Raw genomic sequence first — 20,851 nt, forward strand, 5'->3', positions numbered from 1 at the left:
GGGCCACAGAACCATGCTACACAGACTCACCCACCTCAACCATCTGCACACTTTTCTCCATTTCTGACCGCAGCTTCTCTTTCAGCTCCGCTGTGAGACAGACAACAAGCCATTCAGACCCCTGAGTCTCACCTCCAGACCCTCACCCAGGAGACAAGGCTCCAGCACCATGGGCCACACAGTGGACACTCACAACACCCTGTGTCCAGGAGGGCCACCGAAACCCAGGCCCACATAGACCAGAATGGTGAAAAGAGAGAAGCCCAGAGAGGGTTGAGAGACAAGCTATGTTTACCAGTTATGTTTCCCAAAAAAGGGAGGAAAATATGAGAGTCTGAGGCAGGAGATTGTGAGTTCAAAGCCAGCCTCAGCAATGGCAAGGTGCTAAGCAACTCAGCGAGACCCTGTCTCTAAATAAAATACAAAATAGGGCCAGGGATGTGACTCAGTGGTTGAGTGCCCCTGAGTTCAATCCCTCGTACCAAAATAAATAAATAAATAAGGAGAAAATTTTAAATATACCTTTGTTTGTTTGAAAGTACATGAAGAAACAAAAGAGCATCACAAGAGCTTAAGAAAATTTGCCCCTCAGAGTGAGGGAGAGGCGGACTGGGGCAGGGACTCTCCACACAGCCACAGCTGAACATGCTGTTCCGCACCCAGTGGAAGGCAAGCAGGCAAGCAGGAACGCAAGCACTGGCCTGCGGCTCCCTTCTGGAGTGAGAACACTTGAACCGCAGCTGTGGGAACATCTGCACAGCTTGGCAAATGCACCCCAAGCCACCAGACTGTGTTCCTCAAGCGAGTGGATTGTGCACTGTGTCAATTATATCTCAAAAAAGCTCTTTAAAAAAGATGTGCATGAGGGCTGGGGCTGTAGCTCAGTGGTAGAGCGCCTGCCTCGCACATGTGAGGCACTCGATTCAATCCTCAGCACCGCATAAAAACAAATAAAGATATTGTGTCCATCTACAACTAAAAAGCTATTTTAAGGGCTAGAGATGTGGCTCAAGTGGTAGCGCGCTCGCCTGGCATGCGTGCGGCCCGGGTTCGATTCTCAGCACCACATAGCAACAAAGATGTTGTGTCCGCCGAGAACTAAAAAATAAATATTAAAAAAAAAAAAAAAAAAAGCTATTTTAAAAAAAAGTTATGGGGGAGCTGGGGCTGTAGCTCAGTGGTAGAGTGCTTGCCTTGCACGCATGAGGCCCTGGGTTCGATCCCCAGCACCACATAAAAATGAATAAATAAATAAAAATGAAGATATTAAAAAATAAATAAATAAAGTTAAGGGGGCTGGTGTTGCGGCTCGGTGGCAGAGTGCTTGCCTAGCATGTGTGAGGCACTGGGTTCTATTTTCAGCACCACATATAAACAAATGAATAAAATAAAGGTCTATCAACAACAACAAAAAAAAAATTTTTTTTAAGTTTAAAAAAAAAAAGATGCATCAGGCTGGGGATGTGGCTCAAGCGGTAGCACGCTCGCCTGGCATGCGTGCGACCCGGGTTCGATCCTCAGCACCACATACAAACAAAGATGTTGTGTCCGCAGAGAACTAAAAAATAAATATTAAAAAAATTCTCTCTCTCTCTCTCTCTCTCTCTCTCTTTAAAAAAAAAAAAGATGCATGAAAGTCGGGTCCTCTTAAAAAAAGTACCATAAAAATTATCAAAAATAAAACATGAAAGCATTTATTAGGCCAAAAAAAGAGCTCAATTTGACCAAGAATTAGCAAATTTAAGAAGTACCCCGGTTAGCCAGTGGGTGGCACCGCCAACCAGGAGAATTATGGTCAGCTCAGCATAGGAGGACAGGGTCTGAGACCAGGGGCATCTGGGTGGGGCTGACAGCCTGTAGGCAGCAGATCCCACCATCCAAATTAACACTCATCCACTGCAGACTGCACTGAGGGAGAGACCAGCAGAACAAGGGCTGCCAAGGCCAGGTGAACAGACGTGCTGACCCAGGCGCTGCTCAGCCCACAGCAGTGTGAACTGTCAGGAGCCAGGCTTGGGGGTGTGGGGATAGGGTGTGCGCACTCCGGGGCCCTGCCTTTCAGGGAATGGGGACAGGAGCGTGCACTCTGGACAGGGGAAGTGAACCAGAAAATAAGCAGGCCATTTCTTAAAGAGGACACCACGAAGTCCAGTGCAGCCAGGAGGCATACTGGCTTGACCCCATGTGCAGAACCCCTCTCTTGCCCATGCCAGCATGCAGTACCAGTCTCCTGCCCACAGCGGAGTGCCATCGCTTCCTTCTCTCGCGCATGCTGCTCCCGGACCAGTTCTAGCTCACACTGCAGCCTGCTCTGCAGAAGAGCCAGCTCCTGCGCACGCCGGCCGTTGAGCATCTCCCGCAACTCAGTCAGTGCAGACTCCTTCTCCTTCTGCAGGTTGGCCTGCGTTAGCTCCAGCTGCACCGTGTGCATGTTGCTCAGGCTCAGGCGCAGCGCCTCCAGCTCCAGGCTGGGTGCCGTCTGGGGACAGAGGCACATCCCATGAGTCTAGGCTTGGAACCAGGCAGCAAGGTAACACCAAGAAACACATGATGGACCCAGGACAAGGGAAATGGAGCATGCAGCACAGGAGGACAACCACCGGCTCTCCACGCCAGCAGGTGTCTCCATGCTTGTGGCTGCAGCTGTCCCCACAGTGTGCCTCCCACCAGCAGCCACTCCCATGGCTTCCCTCACAAGTAAGACAATTCACAGCAGAAGCAGTCAGGGCACCGCATATATGACCTGGCACAGGCCAGACTGCCCTCCCCAGGCCCCTAGATGCCCTTCCACCTGCCCAAGGAACCGCCCCCCAACAGAAAACATGGAAACACAGCAATCTGTGGCATCTGCCCATGCACTCTGGGATGAGTCTCCCCCACCTGCAGTCCCCCCCCAGCTCAAGACCCCAAGTGCCCTTGTGTGGATGGCTGAGCATATGCCCAGTGTGTGATGGCCGAGAGCCCTGGCTAGGCCGTGCAGGTCACCTGAGGCTGCTGCTGCTGGGCAGCCTCATCCTCGGATCTGCTTGCCAGTTCACAATCTTGTTCTTCTTCCTAGGGGAAGAAAGCAAAGACCATGGCCAGAAAATTCACAGAACTAGCAGCCACTAAGAAATAATAAAATAAAATAAACTAGTGCCTCACAAAAGCAGTGCCAAGGATGTTCCAGACACCTGGAAGGTGGAAAAGGCCCAACCGGACTCACACAGATGCCCCAGACCAGCAAACCAGGAGCCCGGGCTTTTCACAGACACTGCAGTCCTTCCTACAAGAGGGCGTAGGAGGGCTGGGGATGGGGCTCGGCAGTAGAGTGCTCACCTAGCACATGTGGGGCACTGGGTTTGATCCTCAGCACCACATAACAATCAATAAATAAAATAAAGTCATTGTGTCCATCTACATCTAAAGAAAAATATAAATTTAAAAAAAGCGCAGGACTTGCATGTGAACTGCACACATCCTCCAGGAGACTTTCAGTCATGTTAGGTGACCTGTGACACCTAACAATGAAACTGCATAAACAGTGGCTACAGCCTACCCTTTAGGGAATAATGGTAAGAGCAAAAGGTCTGTCTGCATTCAGACCAGATACCAACTTTCCCCAAAGTTCCTTCAGTCTGTACTCGGTAGACTCTATGGCTGTGGAGAGCTAACTGCACTCACCCAGGAAGGAAAGCATTAACAGGTGCTGCAACAAGGGCTACATGTCACAGAACACCATTTACGTAATGCTATGAAGCAGAGCAGCCTGCGAACTGGACCAAGTGAGGCAGATTCACAACAGACCTGCTGGCCCAGAGGGGAGCAAGCAGAGCAGACACAGTTCCTCTACCTCCATGCAGACCTTCTGCCTGCTCTGAAGCCCCCAGTCAGAGCCTCCTCTGTCCCAAGCTGTCTCTGACTCACAGGAACCCATGCCTACCTGCCAATCTTTAAAAAGACAAAGGCAATTATTTCACACCCTCGGATCTCAGCAGCCCATTAACTCCATCCCAGCCACCTCTCAAATTAAACTTCGACAGCCTTTCTCCAAATACAGGTTTCAGAGCACACCTTCTCTTTTATATGTCTGTTACGGACTGAATTTTTCCCAAATCCCACAGATTGAAGTCCAAACCTCCAATAAGAATATCTGGAGACAAGGCCAGAAGGTCAGATGGAGTCATGCAGGCTCCTAATCCAACAGGATGTGTCCTCTTAAGCAGAGACACCAGCGCTCTCTCTGCCATGTGAGGGCACAGGGACAAGACAGCAGCCTGCAAACCTCACCAGAGACCAACCCAGTTGGCACCCTGACCCTTGACCTTGGACTTACAACCTCCAGAAGGCTGGTGGAAAAATGAAACTTCCCAGGGCTGGGGGTGGTACCTCAGTGGCAGAGCGCTTGCCTAGCATGTGTGAGGCACCGGGTTCGATCCTCAGCACCACATATCAATAAATACAATAAAGGTCCATTGGCAACTAAAAAAAATAAAAAAAAAAAAAAAGAAATGTCCCTTGAGTCCCCCATCTGTGCTCTGTGCAGCTGAGCAGACAACACACTGCTTCCAGACTCTCATCTTCCCGCTCCCCTCCCTCCAGGTGACCTGCTCCTTATGCCATCTCTGTGCCCCTCACCTCACACACAGCTTTGCTTCAACAAGTGCCACCAGTGAAGAGCTGCAGGAGCTTCGAAGGCAGCAAGGTGCCTGGCTCCCTGCACCACCTCCGCTCCCTTCTCTCCTATGGGCCAAGGCACATGTGGCAGTGTCAGGACTGGGGCCTGCACCCCCACCAGAGGCACTCTCACAAGCAGAGCAGGTGCTCTCACACAGGCTCCTCCCAGAGTCAGAGCTCAGCTCCACCCTCTGCGTTGTATCAGCCTGTTGTCACAGCCTGCCCTCCATCCTGGGATCCCCCAACACCTCATGTGATTTTCTTGAATTTGCACTCACCAAGGTTCACTCTGTGCTGTAAAGTCCAGCGTGCCTCAACAGCACGCGCTCCCACACATCCACCATTCCAGCATCCCATGGAGAGACCTGACTGCCCTGTGCCTCAACTACTCATCTGCACCCTTCCTGCACCCCAACACCAACTCTGGCCAACCCTAATCTGTTCCCCTTCTCACAGCTGGCCTCTTCCACAGCATCCTCTGCATGGATTCGAACAGTGTAGGACCTCACCAATGTTGTTCAGACTGATTTCTTTCACTTAGTAACAGGCACTTAAGGTCCCCCCAACACTTCATGATCTGATAACTCATTTCTTTCTAATGCTGAGTGACAATATGCTCTGGATGTAGTTTTTCTATCTATCATTAGCCTCCCAAAGGACATCTTGGCTGCTCCAGTTTGGCAAGCCCCCAGGCAACCACTGCTTAGTCTGCTCGCTAGCATCCTTGCTGCTCCCACCCAATGCCACACCTGGAGCCAGGGCACAGACACATGCACAGGGGTGCAGTGCTCACTGCTCATTTTCTTCCTAATGAAAACTGGTTGGAGCATCTTTTGATGCACTTAGTTAGTGCCAAGCATCACCACTGGTAAGGTCTCTGTTCATATATCTCATACATTTTTTGTACTTATTTTATATTTATTTTTCAGTTGTAGTTGGACATAATACCTTTATTTTGTTTATTTATTTTTATGTGGTGCTGAGGATCAAACCCTGGGCCTTGCATGTGCTAGGTGAGCGCTCTACATCTGAGCCACAGCCCCAGCCCCTATTTCACACATTTTTAATTGGGCCCTTTTCTCATTGATGAGTTTAAGAGTTCTTTTTTTGTTGTTGATACAAGGGGCACTTAACCACTGAGCCACATTCCCAGCCCATTTTTGTTCGTTTTTCCCAAGACAAGGTCTCACTAAATTTTTAGTGCCTTGATAAGTTGCTAAGGCTGGCCTTGAACTTGCCATCCTCTTGCCTCAGCCTCCCTAGGTGCTGGAATTACAGGTATACAACACCATGTCCAGCCGAGTTCTTTTTTTTTTTTTTTTTTTTTGGTACCAGGGATTGAACCCAGGGGTGCTTAACCATTGAGCCACATTCCCAGCCCTTTTTATATTTTTATTTAAAGACAGGGTCTCACTGAGTTGCTTAGAGCCTCACTAAGTTGCTGAGGCTGGCTTTGAACTTGTGATCCTCCTGTCTCAGCTCCCCAAGTCACTGGGACTATGGGCATGTGCCACCGTGCCCAGCCAACTGAGTTCTTTAATATATTCGAAACAGTTCGGATTGGACATGTGTTCTCCAATTTTCTCCCATCTGTGGTTGATCTTACCATTCTGTGAACACCATATTTTACAGAGAATTTTCTGAATTTCACTAAGTGCTGCTTAGCATTTCATTCTTTCACAGACCGCTTTTGGTGATGTACCTAAAAACTTATCTCCAAACACAAGGTCAAGTAGGTTTTCTCCTGGAAGTTTTAGTTTTGCATTTTTTTATTTAAGTCTATGACCCATTTTGGATTCATGTTTGTGCAAGGTCTCTTGTCTAGGTTCTCATTAAAAGCTTTTTCACATTTACTTAAAAATTAAGACTTGTATTTGTCATTCTTAACATATAAGTACAAAGAACTGAAGAGATTAACAATACATCTATGGTATTAAAATTTCATGAGTAGAAAAATAAGAGAAAAGTCTAAAAGGTCTTTTGAAGACGGCAGAAGCAAAATAAATGTTGAAAAACACTGGTAGGCAAAGTTCTTAGCTCTGACACCAAAGACACAACCCACCAAAAAAAATTAAAGAGAGAGAAAAGAAAAAAAACAATTTTTAATTAAAATTTATCTTAATTTTTTAAAAAAGTACAACCCATAGAAGAACAAACTGATAAATCCAAGCTCATTAAGATATTTTGTTCTTCAAAAGGTAGTATTAGAAGAAAATATGAAAAGGGAGAAAACACATGCAAAGATGCATATGATAAAGAACCTGCATCCAAAGGCTGATTCAACCTACAGAAATCAATAAATGTAATACCTCACATCAACAGACTTAAAGACAAGATCACATGATTATCTCAACAGATGCCGACAAAGCATTGGCAACATACAGCGCCCCTTCATGTTCAAAACACTAGAAAAAGTAGGGATAGTAGGAACATACCTCAACACTGTGAAAGCCATCTACGCTAATCCCAAGGCCAACATCATCTAAATGGAGAAAAATTAAAAGCATTCCCTCTAAAAACTGGAGGAAAGTTTTTAGAAAGTTAACCACTTCTACTCAACATAGTCCTTGAAACTCTAGCCAGAGCAATCAGATGAAAGAAAGAGGATACACATAGGAAAATCAAACTTAAACATCATTATTTGCCAATGACATGATTCTACATTTAGAAGATCCAAGAAATTCCACCAAAACACTTCTAGAACTACTAAATGAATTCAGCAAAGTAGCAGGATATAAAATCAATACCCACAAGTCAAATGCATTTCTATACATAAGCAATGAATCCACTGCAAGAGAAATTAGGAGAACATCCCATTCACAATTGCTGGGGGAAAAACAAAAACCTTGGGAATCAACCTCACAAAAGAGGTGAGAGAACTCTACAATAAAACTACAGAGCCCTAAAGAAAGAAATTAAACAAGATCTTAGGAGATGGGACAATCTCCCATGCGTTTGGATAGGCAGAATCATTATAGTCAAAATGGCCATACTACCAAACCTGTTATATACATTTAATGCAATTCCTATTAAAATCCCACATTCTTCATAGAACTAGCAAAAGCAGTCATGAAATTCATTTGGAAAAATAAGAGACCCAGAATAGTCAAAGCAATCCTCAGCAAGAAGACTGAAGCAGGAGGCATCCCAATACCAGACCTTAAACTTTACTACAGAGCAACAGTAACAAAAACAGCAAAAACAAAACAGACATGCAGACCAGTGGTATAAAATAGAAGACCCAGATACAAACCTACATAAATACAGTTACCTCATACAAGAGAAAGCAGCCAAAAACACACAATGGAGAAAAGATAGCCTATTAACAAATGGTGCTGGGAAAACTGAAAATCCATACATAGCAAAATGAAGTTAAGAGGGTGACCTCTCTCACCCTGCACAAAAATCAACTCAAAGTGAATCAAAGACTTAGACACAAGAACAAAGACCCTGCGCCTAAGAAAAAGTAGGCCCAAATCTTCATCATGTTGGCTTAGGACCTGACTTCCTTAACAAGACTCCTAAAGCGCAAGTAGCAGAATCAACAATCAATAAATGGGATGGATTCAAATAAAAGCTTCTTCTTGGCAAAGGAAAAACAATAATGTGATGAGAGAGCCTACAGAATGGGGAAAAGTCCTTCCCACACACACCTCAGAGAGAGCACAAATCTCCAGGACATAAAAAGAAATCAAAAAACCAAATAACACAATTGATAAATGAGTCAAGGAACTGAACAGACACTTCACAGAAGAAGAAATACAAATGGTCAGCAAACATACAAAAAAAAGTTCAACTTCTCTGGCAATTTAAGAAATGCAAATCAAAACTACTCTAAGGGGCTGGGGATATAGCTCAGTTGGTAGAGCTTGCCTCACATGCACAAGGCCCTGGGTTCGTTCAATCCCCGGCACCACAAAAAACAAAACAAAACAAAAACACCCTACTCTAAGATTTTATCTCACTCCAGTCAGAATGGCAATTATCAAAAATACAAGAAATGGTAAGTGTTAGCAAGGATGTGGGGAAAAGGTACACTCATATGTTGTTGGTGGGACAGCAAATTAGTGCAATTACTTATGGAAAGCAGTATGGAGATAACTCAGAAAACTTGGAATGGAACCACCATTTGACCCAGCTATCCCACTCCTCAGTTTATACCCAAAGGACTTAAAAACATCATACTACAGGGACAAAGCCACATCAGCGTTTATAGCAGCTCAATTCATAACAGCTAAACTATGAAACCAACCTAGATGCTCTTCCACAGATGAATAGACAAAGAAAATGTAGTACATATACAAAATGGAATATTATTCAGCATTAAAGAAGAATGAAATTATGGTATTTTCAGGTAAATGGATGGAACTAGAGAATACCATGCTAAGTGAAATAAGCCAATTCCAAAAAACCAAAAGCCAAATGTTTTCTCTGATAAGTGAATGCTGATCCATAGTGGGGTGGGACATAGGGAAGAATGACGGAACTTTGGTTTGTGTAGAGGGGAGTGAGGGAAGGGGGGGCCTGTGGAGATGGGAAGAACAGTAGAAAGACACAGACATCATTACCCTATATACATGTATGAGAACACTAGAGTGACTCTGTACCATGTACAGCCAGAGGAATGAGAAGTTGTGCTCCATTTGTGTACAGTGTGTCAAGATGCATAAATAGATAAATAAAGCAAAAAAGAAAAAGAAAAAGAACTTCCATCCAGAACACATAAGCAAGTCTCAAAACTCAATGATGGCCATTTTTAAACCATTTTAATCTATCTTTTATTCCATCTCTTTTAAAGGAAAAACACTTGAACAGATCTTTCATTGAAGAAGATACAAGTATTGCAAAGTTAAAGATGGTCAACATTGTTGATCACTAGGGAAATGCAAGTTAAACTAGTCAAGACATCGTCTGCCTTCCTAGAAGGTCTGCAGTGGAGAAGACTGACTACGGCCAGTGCTGACATCAGCAGAAGGTACAGGAACCCTCCAACACGCGGGGGTGCAAAGTGGGGCATCCCCTTGAAAAGACAGTTTCTGGCAGATTCTTTTAAACACACACTACCATAGAATCCTGCCACACCAGTCCTAAGCACAAATCCAAGAGAAACAAAATGTTCATCTATCTCTCTGCTAAAAGGTTAAGAATCTGTGAAACCACTGTGTCAGCAGGACTGTGGGGCAACCTAACTTCACACCTTGTTGACAGAAATCCCAACAGTCACATCAAACAAAACAATGTGCACTTACCTTTTAACAACCTGCAGGTATTGACCCCCAAAATATACTTCCAATGACGTAAAAGTATATATGCAAAGTTATTTACCTCAACACTGCTTGTAAAGCAAATTATAGAAACAACCTAAAACACCCACTCACAGGAATAGCTGCTCTGACAGATGAAGGAAGATGACCTCAGAAACAGAAATACAATGACTTCAAGGTAGGATGTTTCAGGAAGAAAGCCAAGAGCAAAATAGTATCTGCAGCCAGGCCCAGCTGCGCACACCAGCAATCCCAGCAACTCAGGAGGCGAAACCTAGGGAACTCAGCGAGACCCTGTCTCTAAATAAAAAATTAAAAATAAATAAAGGGCTGGACATGTGACTCAGTGGTTAGGCACCCGTGGGTTCAATCCCTAGTACCCCCCAAAAAAGAAAACTACCTACCACATACACTGCATGTAAAAAATGGGACGTGAGAACTTGTGCATGAGCGTCTTCTCTGTCAAGTACAGAAGGAGCAAACCAGAAGCTCAAGGAACTGCTCTCCGGGTAGGAAAGGGGAGGACACAGGGGTGGCAGGATGAGAGGGAGCAGTACTCTCTGAGTGTGGCTCTCGGCTTTAGTTGTTTTTGTTGTCTTATACTGGGGATGGAACCCTTGAGAGCTCTGCCACTGAGCTACATCCCCAGTCCTTTTTATTTTTTGAGAAAGATCTCATTAAATTCCTCAGCCTCCTTAGCTTCTGGGATTTCAGACTGACCACCACACCTGGCTGACCCTGGGTTTTAGAACCACAGTAGTATTTGACTTACTCAACAAATATAAAATCAACCTAAACAGGAGAGGAACAAAAACATACTAAAAACAGTAAAACAAACTAATATAAATAAATAAAATAACCACAATAAAGAGGTAAGGAATTTGGGCTGTGGCTGCAGCTCAGTGGTAGAGCGCTCACCTAGCATGCTAGAGGCACTGGGTTCGATCCTCAGCACCACATAACAATAAATAAATAAAGGTATTGTGTCCATGTACAACTAAAAAATTAAAAATGTGTATTTTAAAAAGAGGTAAGAATTTGAAAAATCGAATCTAATAATAAGAAGAACTGTACACAAATATTTTACTTCAAGTAGAAAACTTGTTATTATTTTTTTTTTCTATTCTACTTTATGCAGTACTGGAAATTGAACCCAGGGCGCTTTACCAATGACCTGTACCCCCAGCCATTTTTATTTTTTGAGACAGCCTAGCCAAGTTGCCCAGTGACTGGGATCACGGGCATGGTCACCAAGCCCAGAGTGAATCTGTTCTTCAGAGAAGTGTAGATTAACAACTTTGAAACTAATTTGTATTTTAGGATTGATCAGTTAAGTAAATATATAGTAGATAAAGACAGCCAGGTTTTTCACTATCACAAATGCTGTGATATTGGCTTAGGACTGAAGGTACTGGATGAACTCACAGTTTTTAATCAGTACAGACAGATGTGTATGTGTGTGTGCGTGCACACATGTTTTTCTTTCACACGCCCAGGTGTTCCCAGAGAAGGAAGCCAGGAAGGCAGAACGCTGGAACACAACAGGAAACCTAAAACTAAAAAGGCATTAGTGGGACATGGGCAGACCCTGGATAAGCCCACTGTCAGCTTGCAGCACTGCTTCCAAGTCAACTGGACCCGACTCTGGCAACTGTACTAAGACCACATAAGACATCAGCATTTCACAAAGCTGATAAGGGTACCTGGGAACTCTGTGCTAGTTTTCATGAAAATTTTGTTCAATCTAACATTCCTTCAAAAATGAAAGCTAAAAATTATAAAATGTTTAATTTAAATAAAATCAACCTAGATAGGAGAGGAACAAAAACAGAATAAAAACAGTAAAACAAACTAATGTAAATATAAAATTTCTGACTTGGAAATTTTAAAAAATTGTGACGTGTTAATCATATACTATGAGCTATTCTTCTCCAAGAACTCAGCAATAAACACACATGGAGCTGCAGGGTAAAGCTGGCCTGTGGCTTGCCCTGAGAGGAACGAGGAGAGGAAGATGCTGGTGAGGAACAGGAATGACGACCTCAGGCCACAGAGAACAGGATTGCAGAGCAGGGAGGAGATCTCGGGACCGGGATCCCAAGACTCAGACAGCCCAGCTGCACCAGGGCTCCTGGGAGCACCAAGACAAGGTCTTGGAGCAAAACCCTAGACTTGCAGACAGACATCACATATTTTACATGCTGGTAAGAATGAGGCAAGCCAGATGCATCATGACTTGGGGGCCAAATTCTAGAAAAAGGAGTTTACCAGATCATCCTAACAAACACCTAAACCTGGACAACCCAGCTGCACACACATCCCAGAGGCATCAGGACTCACATTTGCACAACTTCCACTATCAAAGCACCAAGATGACACTCTCCTTTAAGCAATGGATCCAAAATTTCTCAATACCATATAGATTAAAGATCAAACATTTAGAAGAACCAGACCACTGACAGTTACTCACTTTTAATAAACTAAAACCATCTCTCTTCACTTTTGAAAGGCGAAACTGGACCATTTTTAGATTAGCAGTAACTAGAAGGCAGGCAGAATGTGAAAACACAACACTGGACAATCTACCTGAGCTGCAAGTGCCCCTCTGGCCCCATCTGTGGTGTGGCTGCATGGCGTGCTTCTGCCGAGATCCCTTGCTCCAAGGGGCCTGCCGTCCTGGGCAGCTACCGGACCCTCCTCCGGGACAGGCGCATAGACAGCCGAGCCCTTCCTCTTCGACGTCTTTTTCTTCGAATGCGTACAGTCACTTTTTGTTTTTCTCTGTCGGAAGTGAGCAAGCTGCGCAGAAAGGTGGAGAAGTAGTAAAGGCAGAGGTAAGTGAGAAAGAAGTAACAGACCCACAAGGTCAGCAGACTGGCAGGGAGCATGCAGCTCAGACAGAGTGGGCCCACTCAGCCACGCCTGGCCACCGGACCACTATCCTAACCCTTCATTAACAACTATGGGCCACGATTGAGTTCTGAGGGACATACAGCCTACAGATGAGGACTGTTAGTTAGGCCTAGTTACAGACAAAAAAAAAAAAAAAAAAGATATGATTGACAGGCAGAATAGCTTTTCTAACCCTTGGCAGTTTTGAGAAAAAAAAATTTTTTTAAATACATCAATTTAAAACGATGAGAGCTTAATCAAGATATATTTAAGGCTTAAAATTATTTAAAAGCTAAACCATTCCATTCTTGCCCCCATTCTCTCTCAATCAAGGAAATATACCACCCAGCCAAAATTTCCTAGCCATAGATTCTAAGACAAGATACCGAAATAGCAAAAAATTAATTAAGTGAGGTCAATCTAACATCCCTCTTTACAGAACCTGATGTTCTAATTTTCCTGACACAGCTCTCCAAAGCACCAGGGACCGCCACAGAGTGCTCCCAACAGTAGACAGCCCAGCCCTGTTGGACCGCCACAGAGTGCTCCCATCAGTAGACAGTCCAGCCCTGTTCAGGTTTAGACCTGAGAGTCCAACCACATTCATGCACCAGCTCGCACACACACCTCATTCAAAAGGAATGGGTCCAAGAGGGGTCCTCTGCTCCCTCAAATGACATCTGGGCTGTACAAGCAAACACGCTTGACATTTATATAAATGATAACCAAAGTACACAATTTTGTTGACATAAGATCATTTAAAGGGGGAAAGAAAGCTGCCTTCATATCCTTGTCTTCTCATCTATTTCATCGCCCTCCACTGACTGTGACAGAGCTCCCATAGGCAGCACTGAACCTCTGGCCTGGTCCTTCCGAGGCTCCCTCTCCCTCAAGCACTTCCACTGCAGCTCACCAACCACACAAGCTGGGCCCTAGTCAGTTCCAGTGCTGCGCTCCGGACTCGCTCAGCGCGGGACCTGGGTACGTGCACGCACGTGCAGAGGGAGGAAAAGTCACCAGCCCCTGCTCGGGCAAGCCAGAAGCCTGTCACAGGTGGCTGAATGAGGCCCCCGTGTCCCCTGTCACCCAGCCAACGGAGCCCGCTGTCCTGTCTGGCCACACCCTGCCTGCCAGTGTATTCTGGATGTTTCTGTAGCACAGGGACTCCATGGTTGACTCGATGGAAAACGAGGGCGGAGATGGCACTGCAAGGTCGTGGTGCTCCACCCAGCCCCGGCTGCCATGCAGCGCGGGAAACCTCCCGGGGTCCCAGAGCCGGGGAGGCTGCCGTGTCTGCCTGCGGGGCCTGAGTCATCCTTCGCCTGTCCTACTCCCCAGAAGCCCCATACAGGTCCAAACGGAGCACTTTTCCATTTGACCGAAGAACTGGGGCAGGAGGAGGTGACAAGCACTCGACTCTGAGAACCTGAGGCCCCTCAGCACCGGGGACCACCGGGGACTCTCGTAGACTCAAGGACAGCACGTTTACAGGACAGGGACACTGTGAATGCTGTTTAAAAAGACGGGCGTGCAGAGAAGCCTTAGGGGAGCTAACGGGGTGCAGCGCCTCAGAGTGCTAGACACAGCAGCACCAGGGACCACGCCTCTCGGGGACGCAGGGGCGTGGCCGGCGTGCGCTCCGAGCCAAGGAGCAGGCGCCGCACCGCGCCGCCCCGCGTGACCCGCGCCGCCCGGGCGTGACCCGCCCACGAGGCATTGCGCATCCTGGCCGCTGATAGGCTGCGGCCGCAGAGTGGGCGGGCCTGGGCCAGGGCGGCCGATTCAAGATGGCGGCGGCCAGAACGGGGTTCGAACAAAGTCGACGAGGAGGGCAGGGCATCAGAGGGGCCACCACTCGACCGCGTCTGCACCTGGCCAGTGGCGGTGGCTGGCACCAGAGCCACCTGGGCAATTCTCGTGGCAGCTCGGGGAAGATGAGGGCGCCGCCGTTTACCTTCGCTCTCCCGGCTTCCACCTTCTTGCGCCGCTGCTCTTGCTCATCTTCGTCCATCTCCCTCGGGCTTCTCGCGGGTCGCCCAGAGGTGGCGGGGCCGCCGCCACGCCGCCCTCGCTCTATTTACACTCCCTCCCCCTTGCTCGACTCGCCCTCTCCCCCCGACAACTGTCAGTGCCGTGGCCCCGCCCCGCTGCTCAGCGCCGCCAATCACGGGCCGCATGCCATATCGCGCATGCGTGCTCTGGCAGAGCGGCTTCGTAGGGATCCGCCCCTCCGGCATTCGATTAGCGCGCTAGTGCGCTCGCCTCCTCCCTCAGGACCAATGAGCGGAGCGCCGGGCTCCTGGTATTCGCAGTGGTTGGTCCGCTCTCAGCGAGGGTTCGCGCCTCTGTTCCCGCGCGGCCGCGTTGGCCCCGAGAGTTCCGCCCGTCGCTGCCCAGGCTTCCGCGCGGTCGTGGGTCGCCCCACTTTGCATCTTCTCGGTCCGCCATGAGGTGCGGGTCGCGGGTTTCTGTCCGCGGAACCTCTCGGCTTGCAGAGTCAGTGCCTGGGGACGGGGGCAGGAGGATGGCTGCAGCCACTGCGCTAGCCTCCGGGCTCCCGCGACCGCACTAGTCTTCGACCCGGGGAACAGGGCCCCGACCCTCTTGCTCTTCTAGGCAAGTTCTGAGTCTGCGCACCCCACAAGTTGCAGGCCACCTGCCGGGCCCTTGGACTCCATCCTATACCCCAGACTCTCATGTGACCTTTTCTGCACCTGCCAAGATGTCTTCTTGCGCGCTGAACCAAAGGCCAAGAGCCAAAGGCCAGAAGCAGCCAGAATTACCAGTTCAGTGAGGCCTAAAACCAGGACCGCGACCCTACTCAAAAGAGTTGCAGGGACAGGAAGACACTGAGGGCCTCCGAACCGTGCCCTTTTTCTCCCCAGTCACGTGTGACCAGCCAGCAGCTCCTGGATGGCTCCACATACTAGAATATGTGAGCCCCCATCCTACCGTGGGCACGGTGCGTTGGTGAAGGTGCTGTTAAGTGATAGAGTAACAGCGCCCAGTGCTAAGTGGCCAGAGGGAGGGTGGAGTTTAGGGGTCCAACAGCCTCTCCGGAGAGGAGCACAGAGATTGAAATCTTCCTGATAGGTGGCAGGCAGACATGTGCGGTGGGAACAGAAGGCTAAGGGGATAATTCTGTAGACTGGGCCTCTCTTGCTGACCCCCACCTGCTTTCCTTTGAAAACCAATTTGCCTGAGACCACTGTGGCCCTACCTGGCTTAATCGATAGGATATGCTGCATTGCTCAACGAACAGCCTGTTATCTGCAAGAGAAACCATCCCGAAAGGCTCCTCCATGCTGAGAACACAAGTTCTTGGGGGACTTATGTGGCCTTTATATTAACCACAGATTCCAGAACCCAGGGGAACAGAATAATTAAAAACAAACTTCCCAAACATAAATCTACAACAAATGGTTCCAGTTAGAACTGGCCAGTGGGGGCCGAGGTGAACCAGAGATGCCTTCGATTTTAGTACGTTGTAATAGTAAAATCTCTCCTCCATGGTTAGACCATGTGCAGTAGGGATGTGGGAGTCTGATGTCATCCTACTGTCAGTCAAATTAAAGAGGTCAACCTGGGTGGAACTTAGAAACTCCCGATTCCCAAAAAAAAAACGGGGACAAGAGAGAGCATCAGTCCCCCTCCTCTCTTGAGAGGACCCACTCCACCTTGAAAATGTCCCCTTTCGCCTTTGCTTCTAATAAACTCATGCCTGCTACCGTGTGCAGCCTGTTTGGAATTCTTCAGAGCTTTTGTTCACAGCCCTGGTTGCTTCAGATCTTGGGTGGATCTTATTTAGTAATGTTTCCACACACATTGTAAATGGTTTTTCTTAAAATATTTTTAGTTTTAGATGGACGTGATATCTTTATTTACTTATCCATTTTTGTGTGGTGCTGAGGATCCAACAGTGCCTGATATGTGAGGGGCAGGTACTCCACCACTGAGCTGCAACCCCAGCCCCAAAGTGGTTTTGTAAAAAGCGACATGGTCGAGCACCCCTGAGTTCAGTCCTGGGTACCCAAAAAAATAAAAGACCGTGATATACTTTTGCCTCAATCTTTCTGTGAATCTAAAATTGCTCTAAAAAATGAATTATTAATTTTTTTGAAGTAATGTGGCTTGGTTATAAATTCATCATCTGTGTGGGAATCTGAAATTTTATGAAATCATTGCTCTTAGCTTCAGTCTTCACTGGAACCCATGTGTCCACAGCGGGTAACGCCAGGCTTTTCCTCACTGACAAGCAGTGAGATGCTCTGGTGTGGTCAGCTCAGGGGAAGCTGTACTGCTTTCTCCCAGCTGTTCTCTGCACATGTCAGTTGCCACTGGAGATGGCCAGGCTGGACCCACCTACAGCTATGGGCACCAGACTCAGTGATGCTCATGCCATTTAGTATTAAAAGGAGGCAAGTCCCCTCAGAGCCTGTCCAGAAAGACATGAAACAATGGAATGGGGTCAGGGATGCACTGCCTGTTGATATCCTCCACGTGAGACACGTGGGCCTGGGCCAGGTGAGTCTGTTGGGATGGACCAGCTCTCCAAACGACTGCAACCATAGGACCTGGTGCAGGCCCCACCCTTCTGAAATATTCCTTCATAGAAACCCCATTGTGTAATTGCATCCAACACTTCACCCATCTGTCCTTGGTGACAGGACAGTGTGCTTCTTTATTCCGTTCCCCTATTCACATGCCCTCACTTGGATACGTTTGGTGAGGAGGGCCAGGTACTGTTTGCTCCCTCTCAAATAACAAACTAAGTAACAATGAAACTGTCTCCTACCCTTTATGCGCTGGGAGACGCCACCTTGCTGACAAGCTTAGCTTTCAGTCTCAGCAGGTCCTGCAGCTCCAAGGGACCACAGTGTAAACAAACCTTCAGGAATCCCTGGAAACCCAGCAAGGAGAAGCATTCCTCCTAGTCAGATCACAGCTCTCCAGTAGCAAGCGAAGTCTCCAGGTTCCCAGATGTGGAATTGGACTGTTTGCACAAACACTGGGTGAAGTGGGTTTGTTAGGAAGGGGGCTAGAAAGACTGCAGGATCAGACTTTGTAAGAACATCCAGGAACCCATATTTGTCCTGAATCTGTCCATGTGTTTCAGTATCTAAAGCACTGGGGACACACCTGTAGTACCAGCATTCTGGAGGCTGAGGAAGGAAGATTGCTTGAGCCTGGACAAGTGTTCTGCAGCGGCTCAGACCTGGGAAACATTCAGCATCCTGGCAGGTGAAGGAAGATGTGAGGGCAGTTGGGATAGCAGACATGCTTTATTACAAGGCAGCAACCCTTTGGGCCTTTCCATAGGCCTTTTTTATGTTCAGGCTAAACAAAGAGGGCCCAGTATCAACAGGTATATAAATGGGCACATGCTAACAAGCAGATATTTATGACTTTGAGTGTCTGAATCAGGGTATTCATGGCCTTGACTACATGCTAAAATGTAGCTAACAGGGAGTCTCTGCAAGGGACCCTAGCTGTAGCCATCTTAGGCCTGCCTTACAACGAGATAGCAAGACCAACTGTAAAAAATAAATAAACAAGTAAACTTTTGAAACCTGCATAACTACCCATACCTACAGGAAGATGCTGTGGATGTCACAGGGATTCACTCCTAGCTACTCTGAGCTACTTGACTGTATTACCTAGTCTCGTGCACACTCAGACCACCCATTTGAATGTCTCCTAACGCTCCCAGCATCAGGAATGCTGTGGACATGCACTGGCATCTCAACTGTGGGCCCAGGTCTGCTGGTACCAGGGGTGTCAGAGAGAACCCCAAGACATCACCCCATGGGGTGCAAGGCAGGTGGTACCCCCAGGAGGGTGAGGTCCTACCCCTCTACAGCAAAGATGTATCGGGGTAGACACAGGTGTCAAGCCTGTAGCTCCAGGGCCAGCAGGTTACAGCTGCACCAGCAGATACTATCACAAGAGCTGCTTTGGGGGCTTGATTTGATGAGATGGCCACCTCTGCCCAAGTCCTCCCATGTCCAGCAGAGGTTCTCAAAGGGATGCCAATCAGAACAGGTCATGCTACCTATAAACCCATGAATGCTGACGTGCAGGGGCAAATTAAGAGGCTCTGAGGCAATGTCAGGGATCTGATGCAGTTTCTGAGGTGCGTAATGTTGCAGGGATACTGGCCCTGCCCAGGGCACTCCTCAAGTCCACAGGGCTGACCCAGCTGCTCCCATTGCCTGATTTCACACCTGTGTTTTACTCTCACCTCAAGCTAGCTCATCTGTCAGTCTGGAGGTTGGAGCCTCTGGTTCATGGCCTCCTTACCTGCCACATGCAAACCACCCTCCACCCATGCTTGGCCCCTTCCTGGGCTAGGTCACTACAGAGCTTTCCCCACCCACAGGGATGGCCCCCTGCTGTGCAACGTGATGACTACTTGCTTGTGTGTGTGGGGGGGGGTGCTTCCCAGCACAAGCCCTGTCCTGCCCCTTTTGCAGCCCAGAGATTTCTGAAGTCCTCAGGTTGGCCCCCAGCCACTGTCCTCCAGGAGTCCAGCTGGGCTCACTTCTTACTCTGAGGGTCTGTGGAAGGGGTGCACTGTATGCCCCAGGGGGCCATAGAAAGGAAGGGGTGACCTCCCTCCTCTGTTCCTCCAGGCTGTCTGGGGGAGGGGATGCTAGAAGGGGGTTTAGAATTCTGTCTCTCTGGTCCCAGGGCTGCCCCTTTGTCTTCCCAGTAAGCCCTGCCTAGCCACCCCTGCCAATCTGTGTTTACAGGTGACTGTTTGGGAATACAAAACCTGGGAAGGAAACCTGGCAACAAGGGCCTCTCTGTCCTCCAAGCCTGGCAACTGCCACACCACCCCAGGGCTGGCTCCGGACACAGCAGTCCAGGGGTGTGGGGTCGTTCTGCATGTTCAGGAGGTGGACAAGCCCACTTCAGTGAAGCCCTGCCGCAATGCCAGGTGGCCCTGCTGCAGATATCTGAGGACCAGCTACAGAGTGTGGGCTGCGGCCTCCTGCCCTCCACAGTCACCTCACTCGTCCCCATGATGCTGGACTCATCAGTGGCAGACCAGATCACCCGCCTGACACTGAGTCTCTTGGAGCAGGTAGGACTGAGCCAGGCCACTGCCACACTGACCCCAGAGGAGGCAGCCCAGCACTGAGCTCAAACAACAGAACACAAGACGCTGCCCCCAGAGTCTCTGCCTCTGCCTTCTATCTGGGCACATTCCTACTTTCAAAGCAACCCTTCCCATGGGTTTTGAGCCGCATGAATCTATTTCTTGACTTCTGAGCACAGATGCAGAACCATTTAGGTTCTTCTAGAAGTTACTCCAGTAAGGAGACCAGCACCTACCAACAGAGCGCCCCCAGGGAAGGGCCGTTTGAGACCATGCTGGCTGGTGCCCCAGACATAAGCCCCATCTTCTTCCCTTCTAATCCCTCTCCAGGTCACTGAGCACTGGCCCACAGGGACCTTTGTGCCCATGGTGGCCCCTCCGTGCCTTCTGCCTGCTTTGTTCCTCACCGTGCCTCCCTCTCACCGATTCTGCATCCTCAGTGCAGGGTCCTGGAGGTGGCCATCAGGGTAGTCACTGGCCAGGCCACAGGGTCTCACCAGGATAGTCTCTACAAGGCCCCCTCCTCAGAAGTGTGCCTGAAGGGCCCGTCAGAGGGTCCCCCTGGGATTGCTGATTTTTGGGGGGAGGTGGTTACCGGGTATTGAACTCAGGGGCACTTGACCACTGAGCTACATCCCCAGCCCTATTTTGTATTTTATTTAGAGACAGGGTCTCTCAGAGTTGTTTAGTGCCTCGCTTTTGCTGAGGCTGGCTTTGAACTCTTGATCCTCCTGTCTCAGCCTCTGGAGCCTCTGGGATTATAGGTGTGCACCACGACACCCAGCATCCCCCTGGTTTTAATGAGGAGTAGGTGCATTGACTTGAATGCATGACCAGCATGGCCCCTGTCCACCCACTTCACCCTCTTCTGGCCCCCAACACCTCCGTCTGGGTGATGGGCACTCCCAGAACTCACGAATGGCACACAGGCAAGCAC

The 20,851-nt window shown here is 48.3% G+C and overlaps 1 protein-coding gene and 1 non-coding gene across 8 annotated transcripts in view; one reads left to right on the forward strand and one right to left on the reverse strand.

Annotated features, from left to right (window-relative positions):
* Pcnt (pericentrin) overlaps window positions 1-14,914 on the reverse strand; it is a 118,856-nt gene extending 103,942 nt beyond the window's left edge. For all 7 annotated transcript variants that reach the window (XM_076867988.2, XM_076867985.2, XM_076867983.2 and 4 more), the window contains exons 1-5: window positions 14,767-14,914; window positions 12,507-12,719; window positions 2,986-3,054; window positions 2,224-2,479; window positions 35-90 (exon numbers count right to left, since the gene is read on the reverse strand). In XM_076867988.2, the coding sequence (XP_076724103.2) occupies window positions 35-90; window positions 2,224-2,479; window positions 2,986-3,054; window positions 12,507-12,719; window positions 14,767-14,823 (651 nt within the window). In that variant the 5' untranslated portion in view covers window positions 14,824-14,914. The remainder of the gene's footprint in view (window positions 1-34; window positions 91-2,223; window positions 2,480-2,985; window positions 3,055-12,506; window positions 12,720-14,766) is intronic.
* Window positions 1,163-1,235, forward strand: Trnaa-ugc (transfer RNA alanine (anticodon UGC)). Its single transcript has one exon. It is a non-coding gene; the product is annotated as a tRNA-Ala (tRNA).
* Window positions 14,915-20,851: the final 5,937 nt, after the last annotated feature.

This window comes from Callospermophilus lateralis, chromosome 10 (assembly GCF_048772815.1).
Source record: "Callospermophilus lateralis isolate mCalLat2 chromosome 10, mCalLat2.hap1, whole genome shotgun sequence".
Classification (NCBI taxonomy): Eukaryota; Metazoa; Chordata; class Mammalia; order Rodentia; family Sciuridae; genus Callospermophilus; species Callospermophilus lateralis.